General features: G+C 41.6%; 1 protein-coding gene across 17 annotated transcripts in view; it reads left to right on the forward strand.

Annotated features, from left to right (window-relative positions):
• The window catches only part of WIZ (WIZ zinc finger), a 71,090-nt gene extending 54,137 nt beyond the window's left edge, over positions 1-16,953 (forward strand). For 10 of the 17 annotated variants that reach the window (XM_060764440.2, XM_060764434.2, XM_060764438.2 and 7 more), the window contains 9 exons: positions 3,511-3,678; positions 5,449-5,955; positions 8,804-9,286; positions 10,749-11,282; positions 11,977-12,489; positions 13,118-13,558; positions 13,900-14,097; positions 14,922-15,114; positions 15,489-16,953. In XM_060764440.2, coding sequence (XP_060620423.2) covers positions 3,511-3,678; positions 5,449-5,955; positions 8,804-9,286; positions 10,749-11,282; positions 11,977-12,489; positions 13,118-13,558; positions 13,900-14,097; positions 14,922-15,114; positions 15,489-15,645 — 3,194 coding nt within the window. In that variant the 3' untranslated portion in view covers positions 15,646-16,953. The remainder of the gene's footprint in view (positions 1-3,510; positions 3,679-5,448; positions 5,956-8,803; positions 9,287-10,748; positions 11,283-11,976; positions 12,490-13,117; positions 13,559-13,899; positions 14,098-14,921; positions 15,115-15,488) is intronic. The other 7 variants (XM_060764441.2, XM_060764451.2, XM_060764439.2 and 4 more) reach the window with 6 other exon arrangements.
• Positions 16,954-22,121: the final 5,168 nt, after the last annotated feature.

The raw sequence follows: 22,121 nt of genomic DNA on the forward strand, positions 1-22,121 counted from the left end.
GGCCACCTTACTTGGATCTGCATGCATCATTTGAAAATATATCACACAGCCCTAAATGCTTGGGAAGTGTTCGATTGTGATTTTGTGATACAAAATCCAGCATATATATCTTGTTTGCTGTGTCATACTGTGTTTTTGTGTCAGTATAATAATAAACTTTATTTGTACGCACCACCGTCTCCCCAAAGGGACTCAGGGCGGCTCACAGAAGCACTCCAAGTGCCACATGCAGAAAACAATACATAAGTATAAATACAATGACATAAGTATAATCATTAGTGCATATAAAAAAATTGAAAATTATAAAATTCCTAAAATGCAGTGGAACCATGTTGGCTGGCTATCTGCCATAACAAAGTGTGGGCCAGTACTATCAATGATTCATCACATTGGCCATGAAGAACTACCCTAAAATATAGCAGAGCATCCAATAACACACAGGATACAAAAGTTGAGCACGTGCTCATTAGCGAACAGAGCGTGAGAATTTAGAGCTTCGGCAGGCAATGATGCAAAATCCTATCTTTAAAAAAAATCTCAAAAGGTTTCTTTACAAAGAAATAACTGCATTTCTTAATAATCAAGAACTGGGTCTGAGCTACTCTAACACCCATCTCTTCTAAGGTTTGAAAAGGGAAAAACTCAATCACTACATCTCTCCTGACATACAAGCAGAGAGAGAGATCTCAAAGCACACAGCTCAAAGTCTCTATACTAAAGTGTAAGAAGGCAGAAGGTAGTTTCAAAAAGCTTGCAGTAGAAAAGTATCCATTTTAAACAACCAATCAGAATGAGAGGAGAAACAGAGAAGAGAGAAGAAATTAGATACATTCCAACTGTCATATAAAAGACACAGGGGAAGGGAAGCCCTTAGTCAGTACTAAACTAACTGTTCCTCATTGAGGACTTGAGACTTGGGCGGTGTGGGGTTGAATTCCAACAAGGAGGAAGCACCCCCAAGCGTCATCCCTGCTGTGAATGGCATTCCTGCTCAGATCTTGTGAACCGAGGACCAGAACTTCCTTACTAGATGGAGCCAACCCACCTGTGACCTGGGCCTGGCCTTCCTCTTCCCTCCTGCCTTCAGCCCCACTCAGCATTCTGCTCTTTTCCAGTGAGTCATGTAATCCCATGATAAACTCAACTGTAATAGTGAGAGTTCAGGCTTAGTTTGTTGTCAGGCTCATTTATTTGTATTTTTGGCAGTCCACATTATCTGTAAACTTCTCCTCCATCACTTCATTTCAAATGAGTTGATTTTCTTCCTGACAGTTGTCTTTACAGTCCTTCTTTTACTTTGTTCAGAGTCAGACTTGAAATCCAGGCATCCACTCCCTTGCACAGGTCTCAGAGTCCCAGTCTGTTGACTGAATCAGCCTACCTGGATATAATATGGTCCCCCTTATTCTGCTGCCTGTGAGGCATGCTTTCTCATTTTGTGCCCAAGTATAAGCACCTCAGTTTAGTCATCTTGACTTCTAGGGAGAGCTCAGACCTGATTTGCTCCAGGACCCATTTATCCTTTTATCAACCCATATTATCCACAGAACCATATGTCAAATGAGCTGATTTTCTCCACTGTCTGTCTTACATAGACATTGGAAATAATATGGCATGGATGATTCTGACCTAGGTATATGTTTACACTTAAAGATCTTGTCTAATAACTATGTAGGTGTCTTCCTTAGTCCTTTTCATTTTGGGAATGCAGTTTCAGTTTCGATCGATAACTGAACAGATTATCAACATATGTTTTTAACAATTTTTGTGTCTTTATCATTACTGTATATCTATGTCTGTTCTCTACACATCACTTTTGCTTTCATTTTTTCAACTGTAACCCTACTTTTGTACTTTTTTCCTTAACGTTAATCAATAGTTACACGGTCAGTGCTTTTTCCTGCTATTAATATGGTATAATCTGCATATCTTCAGTTATTGGTGTTTCTTCCACCACTTTTCACATCTCATCCTCTAGAGACGAGTCTCATTTTCTGTGTGATCTAAATTAAAGAGGTGGGGTGATAAAGACACTTTTGTCTACCCCCCTCCCCACTTTGCCAACTGAAAATTACTGTTTCTCCATACTGTATCCTGTCAGCAGTGTCTTTTCCAGCATATATGTTATATTTAGCATTTCCAGTCTGTAAGCCATTGTTCTGTTTTTCCCTATTGTTGGCAGATTCATAAAATATGGATAGATTCCATCTCTATAGCTGGAAATCACTGTATGAGTGTAGCATCTGTGCGTGGTGATTTATTTTGCTCAAGTGCTTTGAGAATAACTTCCATACTATGTTTTTATATATATTCTTATGCTACTTATAATATCAATAAACTTCCTTTGTTAAAAAAAATCAGTTCCTAAAGTGAATTATAGAAATTGTTCAAAAGCAAACACCTTGCTTCTTTTTGACCATGCTGAGTCTATTGCCAAATTGAAACCAAATGTTCAGTAATGCCCTGAAAAATAAATACATTGAATGGTAAATATGCTAAAGCAGTGGTGTCAAGTTCATTTTCCCTTCAAAGGCCTGTTTGCAATTGTAAGACTGTATAATGTCCTGGCATTGAAAGCTTTGTGGGCCACACAAAATGACATGGTGGCAAGATTTGACCCACATGTCTTGCATTTGAATCATGTGCCCTAAAGGCCCCAGCTCATGTCAGATCTTGGAAACAAAGCAAGGCAAGCCATGCTTAATACTTGAATGGAAGATGGCCAATGAATACCTGGTGCTGTAGGCTATATTTCAGAGGAAAGAACTTGCAAAACCTCTCTGGCCATTCCTTGCTCTAAGGAAACCTAATGATACTAATAGCATCACCATAAATCAACAGGCAACTTTAAAGCACATACACACACCATGCTGTGGAAAGCTAGTGTGGTGTAGTAGTTTGAGAGTTGAACTATGTCTCTGGAAACCAGGATTTGAATCCCTACTCAATCATGAAAACCACCTAGGATACCTTGGGCAAGTCACATTCTCTCAGCCTCAGAGAAAGACAAGCAAGGGCAAACCCTTTCTACCAAGGTGTACCGCATGATGGGTACACCTTAGATTCTTTGTAAGTCAGAAATGAGTATAAAACCATACACCTTGTTGGCACTCTCCAGGTAAGGATGCTTAGTACTGTGTTCTTATAAATACTTTTCACCAGTTTGGGGCCAAATTGGAAATTAGTTCAAGAGTATAGAAGGGATGAGAAAGGCTGATCTAATTGGAAGTAACTAATGACAAGATAACTGATTTGAAAATTTTGAACATCTTTTATCTAATAATTTGCTTAGTTCATCAGATGGATCTCTTATTCAGACATACAGTTTGATTTACTGTAGGTTTATTGACATTAAAATCTAGGTTCATTACTACTGTGGTAATTTTTGTCAACTTCAGTATCTTCCTACAGACTTTGCCTCTCAATAATTTGCAATGTGCTTAACCTCTTTGCATTATTAATTTTCTGATTCCTAGCTGTAGCTACATGTTCGCTTCTGTCTTTTACTAGTTATGGCTTCTGAAGACGAAGAAGAAAATGTTACTACGGAGATGGGGTCGCCACCCCTTCAGAAGAAGAGTCCCATGTCAGGGTCATTAGACCAAATCCCAAATAGAATAGGGGGTTCACTATCTCCTGAAATTTCCAGTAACAAAACCGACTCTCAAGATTCCAAAAGTGAGTATCTTTCTATGGGTTGGTACTGAGTTTTTGTGTGTTTGTGTATGTGTGGTATCTGAGTTTACAAAGGTCTCTTGAAAACTTTCATTGTTGTATTACAATACAGTTATTTTGTTTCAACCAACATTATTAACGAAAGGTGGTATGATTCCTTTTGATTTTTCCCTAACTGCTGATAAAAGAATTTGCAAACTTGCATGATCCATATTCTTCATATTGAAAAGTCCACAAAACTCTGTGCAAAATGCTTACTTTGATTAAATACTGGAAGTCTAATATAGGCAAGGGCAACTTCTGATGGTCCTAGGGTGGTGTGATGGCAAAAATCTTTTTAAAGTACATTTCTTCTCTAAACAATAGTGCATGGGAAGCTTTCCTCTTCTTTTAAAACTTTTGAACTGCTTGAATCCTGAATTTACTTTAAAACATATTATCCTTGCTCATCTCCTCTTAAGGCAGAAATGCAAAATAAATTAAAAGCTTATTTGTTATTGTTGACCCAAATCTAGCCATGGAATTAGAGGGTGAGCTATAAAATGGAGTAAAAAGCTATGTTTGAGCTGCATGTTCCTCAACTCTTATCTAACAACAAATATTTCTTATCAGTATATTGTAGACCCCGTGTAGTAAAACACTACAGTGTTTTCCATTCAGTGTATCACTTTAAAAATCATTCAAAGGTATTGTGTAAAATCATGGTGGTGAATGACAGCAGTCAAATAACCACACAGTTGGGGAATAGACTTGTGCAAATATGCTTTGCTGGCAGCAGTATGGGAGTTTTCCCCCCTGTTATTCATGATGTTGCATAAACTTACTGCACTTAAAAGAAATGTAAATTTCCTAGTTTAAATTGTATTTGCTCTCTGTCAGGAGTACTCTGTCAAGTTATGCTTTTCCTGCATGACAGGGGGTTGAACTAGATAGTCCATGCAGTCTCTTCCAACTCTTTGATTCTATGAAACAAAGAAACTAATACTTTTTTCAAATGTCAGTTTTTGAGATCATCACAAATAGTCAGTTGTGATGATGTATGTGTATTAAAGCATTTCCCCTTACTCCAATATTCCAAGACCAGCATTGAAAGGTCGATAAAAAGAAGATGTCTGCTCACAGACTTAAAAGACACAACATAAAAGGAGGGAAAGGATGAGGAGGGTGGTGGAGGAAACAAGTGATCAGTTCTTAAAGTTAGACAGTATTTTTATAACTAAATAGAGTGGAAACAGTTCAGGCAAAGAAGGGGCCAAACCAAGCTGAAGTGGCCCTCTCTCCCATTCTTTCTTGGTGGAATCTCTCTTGGTGGAAGACATTTCCTGCTCCTTGGTTACAGTGGGTGGTTATATTTGAAATAGGCTTGAAAATTAGAATTGCAATATTGTGTTAAGAGGAAGGCTGAAGAGGATGTTACCCTGTGGATTTCCATATCTTAGCTAGTATTGGGGTAGTTTTGTGTGTGAATATGTTTCATGTATTAGTGTTATGGTAGACTGGCAATTAAAAATGTTGATTTCTTTCTTAAAGGAACTTGGTTACCGAGTACCCTTTTAAACTCACCCCAATCATTAGCGAAATCGTCCCTGGCTAAATACACTGGAAGTGTAGACGTGTGTTTAGCATGTCCAAGATTGCATTTCGTTGGTTGATACCATCATAGAGGCCCAAATCAAGATAGCATGGTGTGCACCATGGGTCTGCTGGCTGGTAGCAAAGACGAATGTGAGTTCAGCTTAACCTTGTCTCAATAAGTCACTCTCCTCTTTCCAGCACCAAACCTCACGACATGTGAGGTCTGTGGCACCTGCTTCGAGACACGCAAGGGCCTGTCCAGTCATGCCCGTTCTCACTTACGTCAGCTTGGCGTGGCTGAGTCTGAGAGCAGTGGAGCTCCCATCGATTTACTGTATGAACTGATGAAGCAGAAGGGCAAAGTGGACAGCGGCCCCATCTCTCCAGGTCTTAGCAAAAAATCTGCTTCTCCCAAAGAAGGGACTGCAGGGTCCACACGGCCAACACTACTGCCTCTCAGCAAAGCTCCAGAATGGCCCCAGGAGCCACCTGTAAACAAAGCAATCAAATCCCCTCCAGGTTTCACCCCCAAGAATGTTGCCCAACCAGCATCTCCCCTTCTCAAGAAAGTGGCTCCTGCTCTGCCTGGTTCTCCTCTGCCAAAGAACCCTGAAGACAAAAGCCCCAAGCTACCGCTGAGCCCTCTGCAGAGTTCTCCTAACGCACAGTGGCCGCAGCCGGAGGAAGAAGGCCCCTTAAATCTAAGTGAGTCTGTTTGATGCTGATGCTGCTTGCAAGCAAGAGAGTTGGCTTGCAGTTTGCTGCTGCAGGGAGCTCTTGGGTTTTGCATTATCGTATAGAGAGAACCAGTTCAGGGCTACATACCAACAAGATATATCTTATACCTTCGGTGCTGGGCAGGCTGCTGCTTTCACACACATTCCATCTTATTTACACCATAAAAGACAAATTGATCAGTGGTTAAAGAGTCATGTTCTATTTCTAGAAGAATTTCTGAGTTTATTAAATATGGCTCTGGTTTTGGTGAGAGCCAGTTCTTGTCTTTCACAAGCCACATAAGCAGGATTTGCTCATTAAAAGATTCCTAGACATGCATCTGAGAGACCTCTGTTCCCCAAAGAGGCAGTTTTGTTCAATTCAATGCATTTCTTCCCCAATGCATCACTGGAAGAGTCAGTCATATTGGTATTATACATTGGAGCCTCTCTGCATATGTCGTTCTGATGTGTGTTCAGAGATGTTAAGTAACTTCTGGAAAGCAGGGATATTCTTCCACTTAAGTGACAGCAGCCATAAATAGAATCCCTTTCATCAGAAAAGTCCTGACTGACGTTTATCTTCATCAGAATAAAAAGCTAAGGCACAGCCTAGGTTTCTGAGAATATCTAGTGCTTTTAAAAGAAAGTCTCTGTACAGTGTTTGGGAATAAAAGGTGAGCGACACAATGCTACTGAAACTTCAGGGTTCCAAGCTTGAGGCAATTTCTACTGCTACTAAGTCGCTGCTTTTTCTGCTTTGCAAATATGCATGTTGTCTGTGTCCCTTCCTTGTCTGGGCCATCAATTGTGGATTTGCAACTAATGTTGGAGCTTCTTCTTAGTTTGTTCATAGACTGACCTAGCAGCAGTGCTTATGAGCTCTCATATTCTAAGTTAGGTCTGTTCAGTTATGCTATTCAGCTATATCTTTGACAAGGAGCCAGAAATTATTTCAGCCATCCAGTGCCCCTACTGCAGTTGCTTCTGGTGATGTAGTAGTGAGCTCTTACTTAATCTGTCTAAAGGTACAGGTAAGTTGGACCATAAAGAGAGAGGAATGTTCCGGTGGGCTTGACCAATACTGCAAACTGCACCTTTGTGTTTATTGTTTCCCTCATGGTTCTTGGCAGTAACCAAATCTGTGGCTTCAATTATATGGAAGTTTCCTGTGGTGCCCTGACTGAAATCCTCCCTTTCATCCGGCTACCCTATCATTTAAAAGCCCAGTTTCTTTCTTCACTGCCATCAAAGTATATTATTGGGCCAAAACCAGTGTTTTGGCCTAATAACATTTGAACATTGGTGACCTTGGGTATAATGTAGTTCCCTCTCAGCTATACAATTGAGAAATGTTACTAAGAAACTTAACGTTTTAAAAACTTTGAGATTGAATCCACCTATAACTACTCTTCTTTCCCCATGGTAAGTTTTTTGTCTTCATATGTTAGAGAGCATTCTAAAAGCTTTCCTTTTATTTTTCTTTGTTGATTGACTATTCCTTGCTAGATGTGACCTTGAATTGTGTTTTGTATAGGCAGCTCTATACCTATCTGAAGAATCATAACTGTGATTTATTGTTTCCACATAGCTTAATTGTACATGTGACAAAACCTGGCATAAGTAGCAATTCTGCACTCACTGAGTCACCACAGTTTTAAGTTCTGGTATCAGGCATGTTCTTACTAACAGGTTATATTTCATGTTGTAGACTATAGTAATATGTGGTTGTGAAATAGTCACTGTGAAGCCCTTTAAGCTCATCCTTGTTTTGAAATTAAATTTAGAGCTGAAATTGGATCGAAGGCATTTCTGGAAATTTCAGTTTTGGGAAATTAGTACATATTGGAAAGGCTTCTTTTTTCATTTTGCTGTTGTAGAGGGTAATCATTCAGATGAAATGGAATGTTAAGTGAACATATGAATACTTTGAATCTTATCAATTGAAAATTTGAGGGAGCGTGTTGTGCACTTTACTGACTGCTCAGTAAAGTACCATCTTTCATTTGTGCTATTGACCTGCTTCCTTGTTGGTAGCTTCAGTAAATCTGGGACTGATGGAATCTGACACTTCAGTGGGTCTTTCTGGTTTCAAAAAGTCATAGAGATCTAGATGACTAGGTGGTTCTTGATGAGATGGGAAAAGGTTTCAGCATGTTTTCAAGAAAGATAATTCTTGTTTGTTTGAAAAAAAAAGTGACCTAAGGAATCTGGTTATTGTATATACTCATGTATAAGTTGACTTCATATATATGTTGAGAGCAGGCTTGAGGCCAAAATTATGGAATATGATATAGCTTATGGTTATGCTGAAGGTTGTTCGATGTAGAGGGGAAAGCACCAATACTGCCTCAGGGGACCGAACACCTCTGACCACCACTACTGTTTTCCTGCCCAGGCATTTGAAAAGGCCAGAAGCCCTGCTGCGGTAGGGAAAGTAGAGAAGTTGATGGACTGAGCTCTTGCCTTTTGCCACTCTACCCAGAGAAGAGAGGGGCTTCTTTTTTGATAAGAGTTAAGATACAGTGCTCAGATTGACCCCTGGACATTTTGACTAGAACTTCTAGATTTATACCTGAGTATATAGGGTAAACATGAGTCTTCTGTGAGAATGTCTGTTTGCAACTATTAACCCAGCAGCAATGGTTTAGGTGAATAACATGCCTTTCCTTTGGGCCATTTCTTAAATCTTTTGAGAAGCTACTTGATGATACCATTTCTAGAATAACAAACTGATCTTTTGGAGCAAGATCCTCTTTAGCTTGTTAACAGGTGCTTGAGACACATTCTCTGTGTGATCGTATCTATTGTGATCAATGTTTTTTTTCCCCCTGCAGCTGTAGATAGTGATTCGGGCAGAGAAAATGACTGCCAGTTATGTGGTGCCTGGTTTGAAACCAGAAAGGGGCTGTCGAGTCACGCTAGAGCCCACCTGAGACACCTGGGAGTGAGCGATCCAGATGCTAAAGGATCTCCTATTGATGTTTTAAATGAGCTCATCAAAAGTGAAGACTTCAAAGGCCATCTTTCTTCTCTCCTCTCTAGTGAGAGAGAATCATTAGGGGAGACTGAGAGCTCTGATGGACCGAGCCCAAAGAGCACAGCTACAGCAGCGCCTGCCACAGGCATGAAACAAGTACATTCACCAAGGCCTTTGGGCAAGCAGCCATCTCTACTCTCACCTCAATCCCCTCCATCATCCAAGAAAATGAAGCCAAACGGTCACAGGCTGTCAGCTGTGGCTAATCTTCAAAGAAAACAGGGTCTTTCATCCAGTGCGTACTGGGAATCAGATGCTGAGATGGCTCCACTCAATCTCTGTAGGTTCTTTCAGCACTGGCTCTTATCCCCTCCTCTTCCTCTGTCCTTTCCCAGTCTTGTTTATGTGACATGGAGCTATACACCTAGCTATCTAGGCCCTTGCCATTTCTTTTCCCGTATCTGAAAAGCAGTATAGGGGTGGGGAAGCAGGCGCTGTTGCCCATATATTCTCCACTCCCCTTTCCTTCAAAAGCATTTTCCCCCTTAAGTTTATTACGCAATTTTTCCAGCTGGCCTTTGCACTCACTGAAGTTATATCTTCCCTGTCTGGGCAGTTACTCCATGGTTGCACCTTGCTCCAGATGGATGGCATCTCCCCAACTGAGCTAGGACAAGGCTGTATGCTTGTTGGTTATGCAGTTGGGAGAATCCCAGTATAAAAGTTTGTTGCGGATGAAAGGGAGATTTAGTGTAAATTGGGAGGGAGGAATATAACCTCTTAAGAATCTGAGCCCTTTTGTGGCTATTGATTAGACCCTGCTGCACTTTCTAGAGCAGATGAAATGCTCTGTGTTGAGGTTTATTTTCCCTTGGCATTTAGCAGGGAAATTATTCCTTATTATTTTGCTGTTCAGCAGGGGTTGAAACCTAATCTACATCACATTCCAGGGATTGAGGAGAAATATGCATCAGCTATTTACTCGCCTTCGTGTGGGACAAGTAAAGAATATCTGTCAAATAGATATTTGCATACTGTTGGTTTAAAAACCTTTGATAACAATGGACACCCCATGTTGAATGGTGTGTTTCACCCCTTAGTACTGGATGCTTTCAGAGAAGGCTGCATGGCTCAGGAGTGTTTTCTGGCAAATACAGATCATTTGCTGTTTTTTCTCATAAACAAATAGGAAAAAATAAGCAGACATTAAAATCTGGGAAAGAAATGATACGCAGCCTTTCCATAATAGATCAACTTGTGCAGTTGTATAGGAAAGTACTATCCAGCTTTTTGATCTACCTGAGTGGGCCTGCATTTTGAAATAGGCCCCAGGATATCTGTCATGGAGGGAGATCTAACCTTTTTGTAGATTCCTTGGCATATACTTGGGCTTCATTAACTGGATGGTATTGTGTGGGAGGGAAAGTACACAGCTTCTGTTCTGCCTAATCACCAGAGAGAGAAGATGTCGTAAGATCAACCATGTTCTACATTTTTTTTAAAAAAATGGGTGTGCCTGCTGTCCACCATCTCTTATCCTTTTCTCCAGTGCTTCCTGCTTTGACCATGTCCTCCCCTAAATTTCATGCTTCACAGGAATGTTGGTGGTTTATTTCCTTTGGCCATGCTTGTTGAGGTATCGGCTTTGCCTTGTATAAGACACTTGTGCTGTGTGCCTGCTTCATACTGCTTTTGGGGGAACAGTAGATGATACCCACGTCACAGTCTGCTCTTTGACCTTTCTTTTTACCATGCTCCCAGGCCCTGTCATCGATTGTCTCCTCTCTCATATTTCTTCATAGCTTCTGGAGCAGAACCTGTGCGGGACATCAGGTGTGAGTTCTGTGGTGAATATTTTGAGAACCGGAAAGGGCTCTCCAGCCATGCCAGATCACACTTGCGACAAATGGGAGTGACTGAGTGGTATGTAAATGGCTCTCCCATTGACACACTCCGAGAAATTATGAAGCGGCGATCACAGCCTCGGACCAGTACCTCCAGCTCCCCAGCACAGGCTCAAAAATCAGTTGCCCTGCCTGTTCTTGGAAGCTCTCTGGAACCCCACAGCCCAGGGGAAGGTCATGTGCCTGCAATCCCTAAGAAGGCACATCCTCCAGGGAGCCCCATGGGGCATTCATCTACCTCATCTTCTCCCCCAACTGCTAGAAAAATATTCCCAGGGCTTCCTTCTCCTTCCTCTCTGCACAAGAAGCTGAAACAAGACCAACTACACATGGAAATCAAGCGAGAAATGTTGTCTGGCGGACTTCACAACGATTCACATCTGTCCGACAGAGCTTGGTCACCACGAGAAGATATGTCCCCACTCAATCTCTGTAAGTTTTGATAATAAGACCACCAGAAACATAGTTCTCTGGTGATAGAAAGAGGCATATCAGAATGGGGATGTGGACTTTGAAGCAGGCAGCAGGCCTGATTTTCTCCTATTAAAAATGCAAATGGCCCTGGGTATCATTGCAAGAACTTTACTTGTGTTCCCACATGCTTGCACCGATAAAATTATAAGAGATTGACATTTCAAACATGATACTTTAGCACAGTGATAAGTCTTGTAGTTGGCATAATATTTAGGCACACTTCGTTTCAAATGTCCAATCACCTGAAAAATAATGAAGCGATGAATATACAGGCATAAACAACTAGGTTTAGATTTGAGCGCTAAACTTTGATGGATGATGGTTTTAAACAAGTCAATATATTAGATATAAAAGTAATTAAATTCCCCATTTTTGTTATATTGAAAAGTGCTCAGGGCCCTTCCACACGGCCATACAACCCAGAATATCAAGGTAGATGATCCACAACATCTGCTTTAAACTGGGTTATCTGAGTCCACACTGCCATATATATGCCAGTTCAAAGCAAATAATGTGGGATTTTATTCAGCTCTGTGCAAAGAGGCCTCAGAAATAGGAAAGAGCATTGTGAGGGGATTGCATGTTTAGCTGCATATGCTGCATTTTTGTTAATGTTAAGCATTCTTTCTTTCTTTCCCTCTTTTTCTCACAGCTTCTCGTGCTGACCCTGTGCGGGATATTCGGTGTGAATTTTGTGGTGAGTTTTTTGAGAACCGAAAGGGACTTTCCAGTCATGCAAGATCTCATTTACGCCAGATGGGTGTAACTGAATGGTCAGTCAATGGCTCCCCCATTGACACACTTCGAGAAATTATAAAGAAAAAGAACAAGCCATACTTCATAAAGAAGGAGCCAAACACAATGAGCATTGAGCTTCCAAAATCCATGGGAGATGAGGGATTTGATCCTAAATCCCCTGGGAAAATGCTGCAGTCCATGTCCTTGTCCTCACTGGGTGGGAGGACTGGAAAACCAAATCTTGGTCGGGATATCTCTCTCTCCCCACTCAAATCACAGGAGGGATTCTTTACGCCACTCTCCACTAAGCGTCCACTGTCAGATGAGCGTCTGAGTATTCACCACAGTGAAATGAAGCATAAAACCTACATCCAGACTGAACTGCCATTCAAAGCCAAGCATATGCATGAAAAGCCCACTCATACATGTAAGTGCTTCTTCAGGATGGGGGACGGGATACGAATGGGAACCAGAGAAAAACTAGCATTCTGTTTCTTTCCTTAATGGGTTTACTTTTTAACTGCTGTAATTGGTTGTGATGCATTAGTTTCCAATCATAAGTAGTTTGTTGCAAACTTGGAGGTATAAGTAAACGTCCTGATGGGTGGGTGCTTTCAAAATCTAGTGTAAACAAGAAGGTGACGCATTGTCGGGCCTTTTTACTTGATATAATACTTGATATAATTTAAATTTAAATCTTCTAGCTGTAAGAATGAGTTATTTCACAATCTTTGGAGTGGTAGCCATCTGGTGTCAATAAATACAACAAATGCCTATTCAACCATAGACTGAAACCTCCACAGTAATCAAAGGCATGCAGTTATCTAGTTTGTGCATGAAGGGCTATGGAGTTGGATTTACTTGGCTTGTGGGTTGCAGGTAAGAGCCCCTAGAAAATGATGCATCAGAAATTTCAAGGGGGGTATTCCAGCTTGTCAGCCTTTAAAGGGGAAACACAAGTAATGACATGAATCAAATAAGACTTAGTGCCCCACTGTTTATATGATTTACTGAGGGTTTTGCTCAGTCTAGCTCCCTGCCATTTCTGCTCCCAGCCAGCGAAGCCTGCTGTGAACTCTGTGGCCTCTACTTTGAGAACCGTAAGGCACTGGCCAGCCATGCTCGTGCGCATCTCAGACAGTTTGGAGTGACTGAGTGGTGTGTGAACGGCTCCCCGATCGAGACTTTAAGTGAATGGATCAAGCATCGCCCCCAGAAAGCTGGAGCCTATCGCAGCTATATCCAGGGAGGACGCCCCTTCACCAAGAAGTTCCGCAACGCCTCTCATTTTCGTGAGATCGATCTCTCTGGGAAGAGGGTTCCCCTGAGCTTGCACGCCAGCAGCCCTCTACTGGCAAGCAGAAGCCTACTAGGGGAGATGTTGCCCAGTGAGCCCAGCAAAGCTGTGGATTGTGGTAGCAGTGGTGAGCGGCCTGCAGTCACATCCCCTCTGTCTCTGGTGAAGGTGGAGGAGCATCAGCACCATAACATCAACAGTGAGTCATTATACCCAATTTGTCTGCATAGGGCCCATTAAAAGGCTTGTTGGACAGTCAGAAGAGGCTTACTTGGTAAAGAAGACACTAGCCTCCTTGGGAGTATGGGTTGAGTAGGATGCAGGAACAGATCTTATTTCCCATTGTTGCCATTGCTATATTTAAGGAGTAAAGAGAGGAGCTATGTTAGCCATTAGAGAAAATGCAAAACACCAACTTAATATTTTTGAATGGTTATCTAAACCAGAGCTTCTTAAACTGTGGGTTCTGACCCCAAATCGGGTCCCCTTATCTCAATGTTGGGGTTGTGAAAAGCTTCCTTCCCCCCTCCCTACCCCTAGTAGGAGCTGCGGCAGCTGTTGCTGCTTCTATCAAACGAGGAACAGAAAAAGCTGAGCTCAACCTGCTAAGCGAAGGGAAATGGCCCAGCCGAGGCAGCTGGTCACGTGGCTGTATGATGGCTAAAGAAACCACCCGGCAATGGAGGAGGAGGGCGAGAGGAGGAGGAGGAGGAGGTGGGATGAGGAAAAGAAAAGGAGGTAAGGGCGAAAAAGGAGGAGGAGGAGAAGGAACCCTGCCAGCCTCTCTATGCATTACCGTATTTCCCTTTTTTCTCCCCAACCACATCCCCTTGTGTGAAGGAAACATGATTTTTTAAATTTTGTTTTAAGGATTGCATCTTAAGCTTCCTGCAGAATTTATCTTGAAATAGGATGGACTCTTTGCATCCAAAAATTCAACCACCCATAGCTTAAATATCTATATCTATCTCAAACCTTGTATTTGCCATTTTATGTAAGGGATGTAATTTTACTACATACTTATCTATCATGGGATTTGAGCATCTGTAGTTTTGGAATCCATTGTGGGTCCTGGAACCAAACCCAGCAGATTCTGAGGGCTACTGTATTTTATTTAAGGGGTTTGATTTGTATGTACTTCGAACACAGTCCTTTCCTAATTGTTATTGATCTGGTACAATTGGTCCTCCGTATCCACTGATTTAACCATCCAGTATTTTTTTAAAAACTGTTTTGTATACCTATTTCATATACTTATATACCCAGGGTCACATAAAACTTTCTTGGGCAAAAAGGGGTCACAAGTTGAAAACATTTAAGAAGCCCTGGTCTAAATGGGCACAAAAATGTAGAAGTTTTTGGTTATTTCCCTACTCTAGGAGAAGCAGATTTCTTCAGAAAAATCCTGCATGACTTTTAGGTTGTCTGCTTCCACAGTATTTATTTTTCCAATGACAGAATTTTTTCAAAGAATATTGTTTTCAGTTTCATTCTGTTGCACCTAGTGCTGTTTGCTGTGCTCAGCCATCCCTTCTGAAATAAACATTTATTATTTTCATTAGAATTTGAACGGAGGCAGGCCAAGCCCGTTGAGGCTCCTCTACCTCGAGAAGACGAGACCAGTGATGTGCAGCAGAAGGCTGACGAGGCTCGCCAGCCACCTCTTAGAGTGAGACCAGTGCCCTCCTTGGTTCCAAGGCCACCACAGACTTCCTTGGTTAAGTTTGTGGGCAACATCTACACGCTGAAGTGCAGGTTTGTGCCATTTCTGTCTGATGGTAAACTTTGAATAGATAGTACGTTCTGTGGCTCTTCTATATAGTATACTATCAGACATTTTACAGGAGACAGTGCGTCTTGCCATAGGATTCACCAAGGTAAGCCAAGAAATGGACAAGAAACCCCTTTTTTCCCTTGACATTTTCCTAATTTGCTACCATGTCGATGTTTTGGCCTTCATCTCACATTATTGTTTGCCACTGGCCCTACTGATGAGAGGTGCATTCTACAACATCTAGAGGGCACCAGGTTGAGTTAGGCTATTTCAGAAAGTTTCACTATGTACTTTGAGATTATCCATATATTTTTTTCAAATTGGCTGCAATAAACATTATGTTCTCTTCATGCAGGTTTTGTGAAGTGGAGTTCCAGGGCCCCCTCTCCATCCAAGAGGAATGGGTGCGGCACCTCCAGCGCCACATCTTGGAGACTAATTTCTCCAAGGCAGATGGCCTGAGAAGTGAGATTGATGTGCCTGTGGCACCACCTGTAGCTGAGGCTCAGTAGCAAAGCTCTTAGGAAGCACAAGCATTCCAGGGTATCTCCCTTACCTTTCCAGATGAACAAGAGTAACAAACAGGGCCGGAAGCAGTATTTGACCTTCTGGGTTCCACGGCTTCATTTCTGAGGCAGGTATCTGTGGGCTGACTTGGACTTTGGGAGGTTGGGAAAAGAATCCCCGCATTTAAGCACTAAATGAACCACGCTGTTCCTATTGGTGATGCTCTTTATTGACAGCAGTGATACTCCAGATTGGAGTTTGCCCTTGGGCATTCTGTCTGCACAGAGCTGAGGGTATGGAACAAAGTGAAATGGGAATTTCCTTGTCCTTCCAGTGAATCCAAGTTTCTCCAAAGACACACTCTCATTATAGGAAGCATGGGCTTTCTCTGTTACAGCTCAGGCTGTAAGAGGTGTGATGGTAAGAGTTGTGAATATGAGGTTCTAGTGAAAGTTGTGAACATGAGGATCTGTGTGAAGCCAAGGTTAGGCAAGATGGGAGGGTGGATGCAGAGCTCTTTTGCTCTGTGGGGAAAGTTGTTGATTCTGTATGTGACCCTAGAGTTGATGTGCGTTTGACTCCTTAGGTGACAAGTCTTTAGTTTCTGTAGATGTTGGGTCCTGTTGTGCATGTTCATGTCCTCCAACTATGTGTACTGGGAATTGGTCCCATCAGCAGTAAAGCGGAAGTAATTAATTTCTTGACCATATACACTTCCCCTTTTCCTCACTTCCTGATACCACTTGGTTATTCCTGTCTATTTCATGTGGGACCCTTCATTTAGGAAACCCAGCTCTGCTATTATTATGATAATCAGATTTTGGCAGAGGAGTATGTTGCATTTCTTGTCTTTAGCCCTATAATGAAGTATGGGCCATGATTTCCCTATGGTGACATCTGCCTGAAATCAGTGGCAACGTGTGCTTTTGACCAATTCTGAATAAGCACGTTCTTTTCAAGAGTACATGGAAGGCTGAGGGGAGCATGGCCTTCTGGACTTCTTGGTGGAAGGGCTGTGATCCTCCTTTCTAGCAAACCCTTGGTGCCGTTCCCAAATCAGCAACAGTAGACCCTGTTGGAATTCCTGCTTTCCTGTTTTTGGTTACTGTTGCTGTACTTTTTCTCTCTTCATAGAACCTCAACTTTTTAAACTCTAGTTTTGTGTAGAAATAACAAGCATTTGTTTTTATTTGGAGCCAGGCTGTGCAGAGCCTGGGAGAAAATTACCTTTTAACTTTTTCAGTGGGCATATTCTGGTTATTACTGTATCTAGGAATATGTATATTAGATTAAATTCTGTTCTGGAAACAAAATGGAGAATCCTGAGTCTGTGGTTTCTGCTCATCCTTTATTATTTTAAAGGGGGGAGGGGGCAAGATGGAGGATACTTTGTGGCTTCTGTAGAGGGAAATCCAAAACCCTTTCAAGCTGTTTCCTATAAAAAAACAAATCTGTTTTAGCACTCACTATACACTGAAATGAGCATTATCGTTTGCTTTTTAAGCTTGGCTTACTACATAAGCTTGTTAAAGCATGTGTTTTAAAATGTTGCTTTCGCTTTCTAAGAGATGAGAGTATTTCTCATATTTCATCCAAAAATTGATTCTGAACTAAATCCATGAAAGGAATTAAGTATGAGGACTGTTTACAAAAGTGTGATGATACCACTGAGACAGACTATCATTGAAAGTGGTTACATGTTTCTTCATGCACAATCCCCTCCTCTGATGTTTCAAATAGTTTTCAGTTTTATGTACCATGTTCTTTAGTGCAGGCACATAATTAAACTACATGAAATATTTTTCCCTTCATAAACACTTGCAACACAGAGGAATGCCATGACATAAAGACATATCAGCCTATGAGCTTGTGTTGAGTACCCAATTAAAGGTATGTAGAAATTGCAAAGCAGAGAATTATAATTTGGTGAAAGAAATGTTGACTCTATGTCGACCAGTTTTTAGTAGATTAACAAGTGTGGTGATATACTTCCAAACCCTGCACCAATGTGTAGCTACCACATCCCTTTCTGTCCTTCTGTATTAAAGAAGTCTCCTAAATTTATTGGTTATTGAGTAGAAAGAGGAATTCTTCCTGCCACTACTGTACTTTAAATTAGTACCATAGGCAGGACCATAACTTTGTAGATAATATCACGCTAGCACAGGGTGGGGATTGTGCAGCCAGCCCTCTGTATTTTGAAAGGCTATTGCCAGCAACTCTGGCCAGTGGCAAGGAATGCTAGGAGATGCAGCCAAAAAGACATTTGGAGAGCTGCAAAATTCTCAGCCTCATTTGGCTTGACTCACAGAATTAACTTAAAACAAAAATATAGGAGAAAAGGGGAAAATTTTGTCCTGCAATAAATTTGAGGAAAATTTATTTTCAGTGATAAAGAAAAAAAATAGTACAAATCTTCAGAGATCTTTCTTTTCATATGCACTGGCACAATGCCTATGCTGAAAGGTTTGCAATGATATCTGTGTATATGTATTAAGATAAGCTTTATTTAAGTTGGGATTTTTTCCTTTTATATGGCCTACACACATGGTCCTGCAATTTTGTTACTTTATGGAATTAATTCTATCTTGCATCTTTACTGGCATTAACGTCAGGAATATTTCTTGGAAAGACTTTGGACATTTTTTTTTTACACTCAACCAGCTATTTGTTGCTTGTAGAAAGGACAACAGATTGTCTCCGTGGCAATAGATGTATTTGATTTGGATTTATTTATTTCTGCGGTTAAAGCAGACGTCTCTTTATTTTTCCAAAGGCCATGCATTCAATCTGTTATTAGTTTATATCCTGAAGGGAAGAAACTTTTGAATGTTTTCATCTTTAAACAGGTAAAACTCAAAAGTGGCAGCATTATCTAGTGGATGACAGGTGCTGTGGGATATATTTCAGAAAAAGGAACTTGTAAAGAGATTTCTGTGATTAATTGCAGCCTTATTCTCCCATTTCGGTATTTCACAGATGAAAATGGGGACTCTTGTGGCCAATGTGTGTGGTTAAAACATTGTAGCCAGCTAACAAGATGGCAACAATTATTAATGAGGAAGAGAACACACAAAACCGCCATTGTAAGCAGATAAACACTAAAATTAAAGTATTGAATTCAGAAAAGCCTAAAAAAAAGGGGGGGGGTACAATAAATACAGCATTCTACTGTGATTAAGAATAAACATAAAAGTATATGATACAGTATTCTAAAACTAAAATGCTTTTATCGGACATGCTCAATATTACAGCTTTCTCCCACATCTATTGTATAAACTCTACGTGCACATGTACCTCTAATGCACGTCTGCTTCATTAATTGAGATATAAGAAAGCTATGATTCAGCTGGAGGAAAACTCGGTGTGGTGTTCACTGTGGACAGTAATCAGAAGGTCTTGCATTCCCTAACAGTAGAGTTTCTTTCATCGTCTAACAGTGATGCAGCAGTGCAATGGAAGATGAATGTAAAACCAAGAGGCAAGAAGAAACCTGCTTATTTGGTGTACTGTGCTGTGGCTAGCTTATACTATCATTTCAGTTTCAATAGCTCTCAAATATCTGGATGAGAGAGATGACTCAAACATATTCAAATTAAGGAGTCAAAAGGCAGAAGATTTTGTCCTATGGATAAGCTTATTTTGAAAGAAAATGAGGAACTATTACTTTATCGGAGATATATTATTGGAATGTGTTTTTACAAGCTTTAGGAATTATTACAGTCAGCACTCTGTATCCATGGTTTCTGCATCTGATTCAGTCATCCGTGGCTTGAATTATTTTTACAAAAATCCAAAAAGCAAACCTTGAAATTGCCATTTTATATAAGAGACGACATTTTGCCATACCGTGGATTTTAGTATCCACGGTGGGTCTTGGAACCAAATCTCAGTGGATACCAAGGGCCCAATGTGCTGCATTTGAGATGACAAATCTGTGTGAATGAGAGAGATTTCTTTCCAACAGCATAATGCTTTGTACAAGTCAGTTTACTGATTTCATTTGATAAATTGGGTGTTAAGTCTAGGCATTGCAGAAGAGAGTTGAAGAAGTGATATAGATTAGCAAACATTAACATACATGAGCAGAATTACATTGGAGTACACAATAAAGGCTCAAAATCATGAAATCTGGTTCAAAACAAGCCTTGGTATTTTAATGATTTCAAAGAAATACCAGGATACCACAAAACACAGTAGACTATTAAAATATTTCAACCACAACAACAACACCTCCCAACAAAGGATTCCCCCAGGCAGGAAGCAGCCAGATTTTGAAGCTGCAAGACCAGTATTAATCCAGGTGGCCAATTGCAATATTCACACTTGCCTCAAACAGACAAGAGTTTTTTCTCCCACCCTGGACATTCCACAGATATATAAACCTCATTTGCCTAGTTTCCAACAGACCTCACAACCATTGAGAATACCTGCCACAGATGTGGTCGAAAATCAAAAGGCATTGCTTCTGGAACATGGCCATACAGCCCAGAAAACTCACAATAACCCAATCTCATTTGTGTAATTTCCCACTCTAAAGAGGAAACCCTTCTATGTTACCCTCCCGGGGCTTCCTTGGTACGTTGTTGCTGTGTGCGTTTGTTCCTGGCTGGTCCTGACTCTAAGGTGAACCCGCCATGGGGTTTCCTTGGCAAAGGTTAGGGTTGAAGCTGAAAGTCTGACGCTCCTGACATTTGAGCCTCATCTCCTGCCTGCCTCTTGTTATCCCCACAGGACTGTGCCTGCCTACTAATATGTGATACACACTTTTGAAAGATAACCCTAGTGGCTGTCCAAGTTCTAATTCAGATGGTTCATGGGCAGAGGCTTATCTGCTGCATATAACCTTTTTTTAAAAAAGAGTAGAAATGCAGATAGCTCAATCCCATTGAATCACTTGGTTCAGCAACACGTAGTAGATGCAGTTGATTCAGTGCATCTACTGTACTCAGAACAATAGGGTTGATGCAATAATAGGCTAGCTTTAGGGAACTAAGCAGTCCATGTTCTCGCTGTGTTCTTTGATCTCCACTGGTGATGGAAATTGACTACAAATTAAAAAAAATAGTCCTTGGGGCTCACAGCGTGGCCGGGGTTGGCTGCCTCTCCCTTCTGCCACCCCCTAGCGCAGCATTTCTCAACCTGGGGGTCATGAGGGGGTGTCAGAGGGGTTGCCAAAGACTATCAGAAAACACAGTATTTTTGCTGGTCATGGGGGTTCTATGTGGGGAAGTTTGGCCCAATTCTATGGTTGGTGGGGTTCAGAATGCTCTTTGTAGGTGAACTATAAATCCCAACAATTACAACTACCAAACATCAAGGTCTATTTTCCTCAAACTCCACCAGTGTTCACGTTTGGGCATACTGACTGTTTGTGCCAATTTTGGTCCAGATTCATCATTGTTTGAGTCCACAGTGCTCTTTGGATGTAGGTGGACTACAACTCCTAAACTTAATGTCAATGCTCATCAGTCTTTTGTGTTGGTCACGGGAGTTCTGTGTGCCATGTTTGGTTCAATTCTATTGTGGGCGGAGTTTGGAATGCTCTTTGTAGGTAAACTATAAATCCCAGCAACTACAACTCCCAAATGATAAAATCAACCCCGCCCAACCTCACCAGTATTTAGATTTGGGCATATCGGGTATTTGTGCCAAATTTGGTCCAGTGAATGAAAATATATCCTGCATATCAGATATCAGCCCTCGGGCTGAGAGTGGCGGTTAACAAGTGCAAATAATAAATAAATAAATAAATAAATTTACATCACGTAGCAAAATTACAGTTATGAAGTAGCCGAGAAAATAATTTTATGGTTGGGGGTCACCACATCATGAGGAACTGTATTAAGGGGTCGCAGCATGAGGAAGGTTGAGAGCCACTGCCCTAGCGCCATGCTGGCCTGGCATTCTTGACATCTGCCTTCTTCATAACTCTTCAACACTGAGGCGGGAGGGAGGGAGGGAAAGCAGAGGAATCCGCTGGCAAAGAGGAAAGGGCTCCTGTCAAGAAAGACAATACACCTGGAAGCCCGAGTAGAGCGAAACCTGCGGGTTGTTCCCGTTGAGCCACCGTAGCTGCTCTTATTCGGGGCACATCGAGCCCCTTCCCCGATTTGCCGCTCTGGAGAAAGGCGGGTGCAGCCCCCGCTGTCCTGGCCAATGAGAGAAGCCGGCTGATCCCGCCCCCTGAAAGACCCGCAAAAGAAAGCGGCCGCGGAGAAGCCCTATACAATCTAGTTCCGACCCCACCCCCCTCCGCAATGCATGAGTGATAGATGGTGAGACCCAATCACCTCTCAGAGGATCTCCAGCTAGTGTTGTCATTCGCTGTCGGGATTCGATTGGCGTCCGTCTTTACCTATCGGTCATTCGGGGAGATTCCGATCGACGTCCTCAACGTCGAATGAAGCGTGAGGGCTTAACGCCCGCGGGCCAGTCGCACTCAAATGGGGCGGGAGTAAGCGCTAGAGCGGCCAATAGG

The sequence above is a fragment of the Anolis sagrei genome, chromosome 2 (assembly GCF_037176765.1).
Source record: "Anolis sagrei isolate rAnoSag1 chromosome 2, rAnoSag1.mat, whole genome shotgun sequence".
In the NCBI taxonomy this organism is placed as follows: Eukaryota; Metazoa; Chordata; class Lepidosauria; order Squamata; family Dactyloidae; genus Anolis; species Anolis sagrei.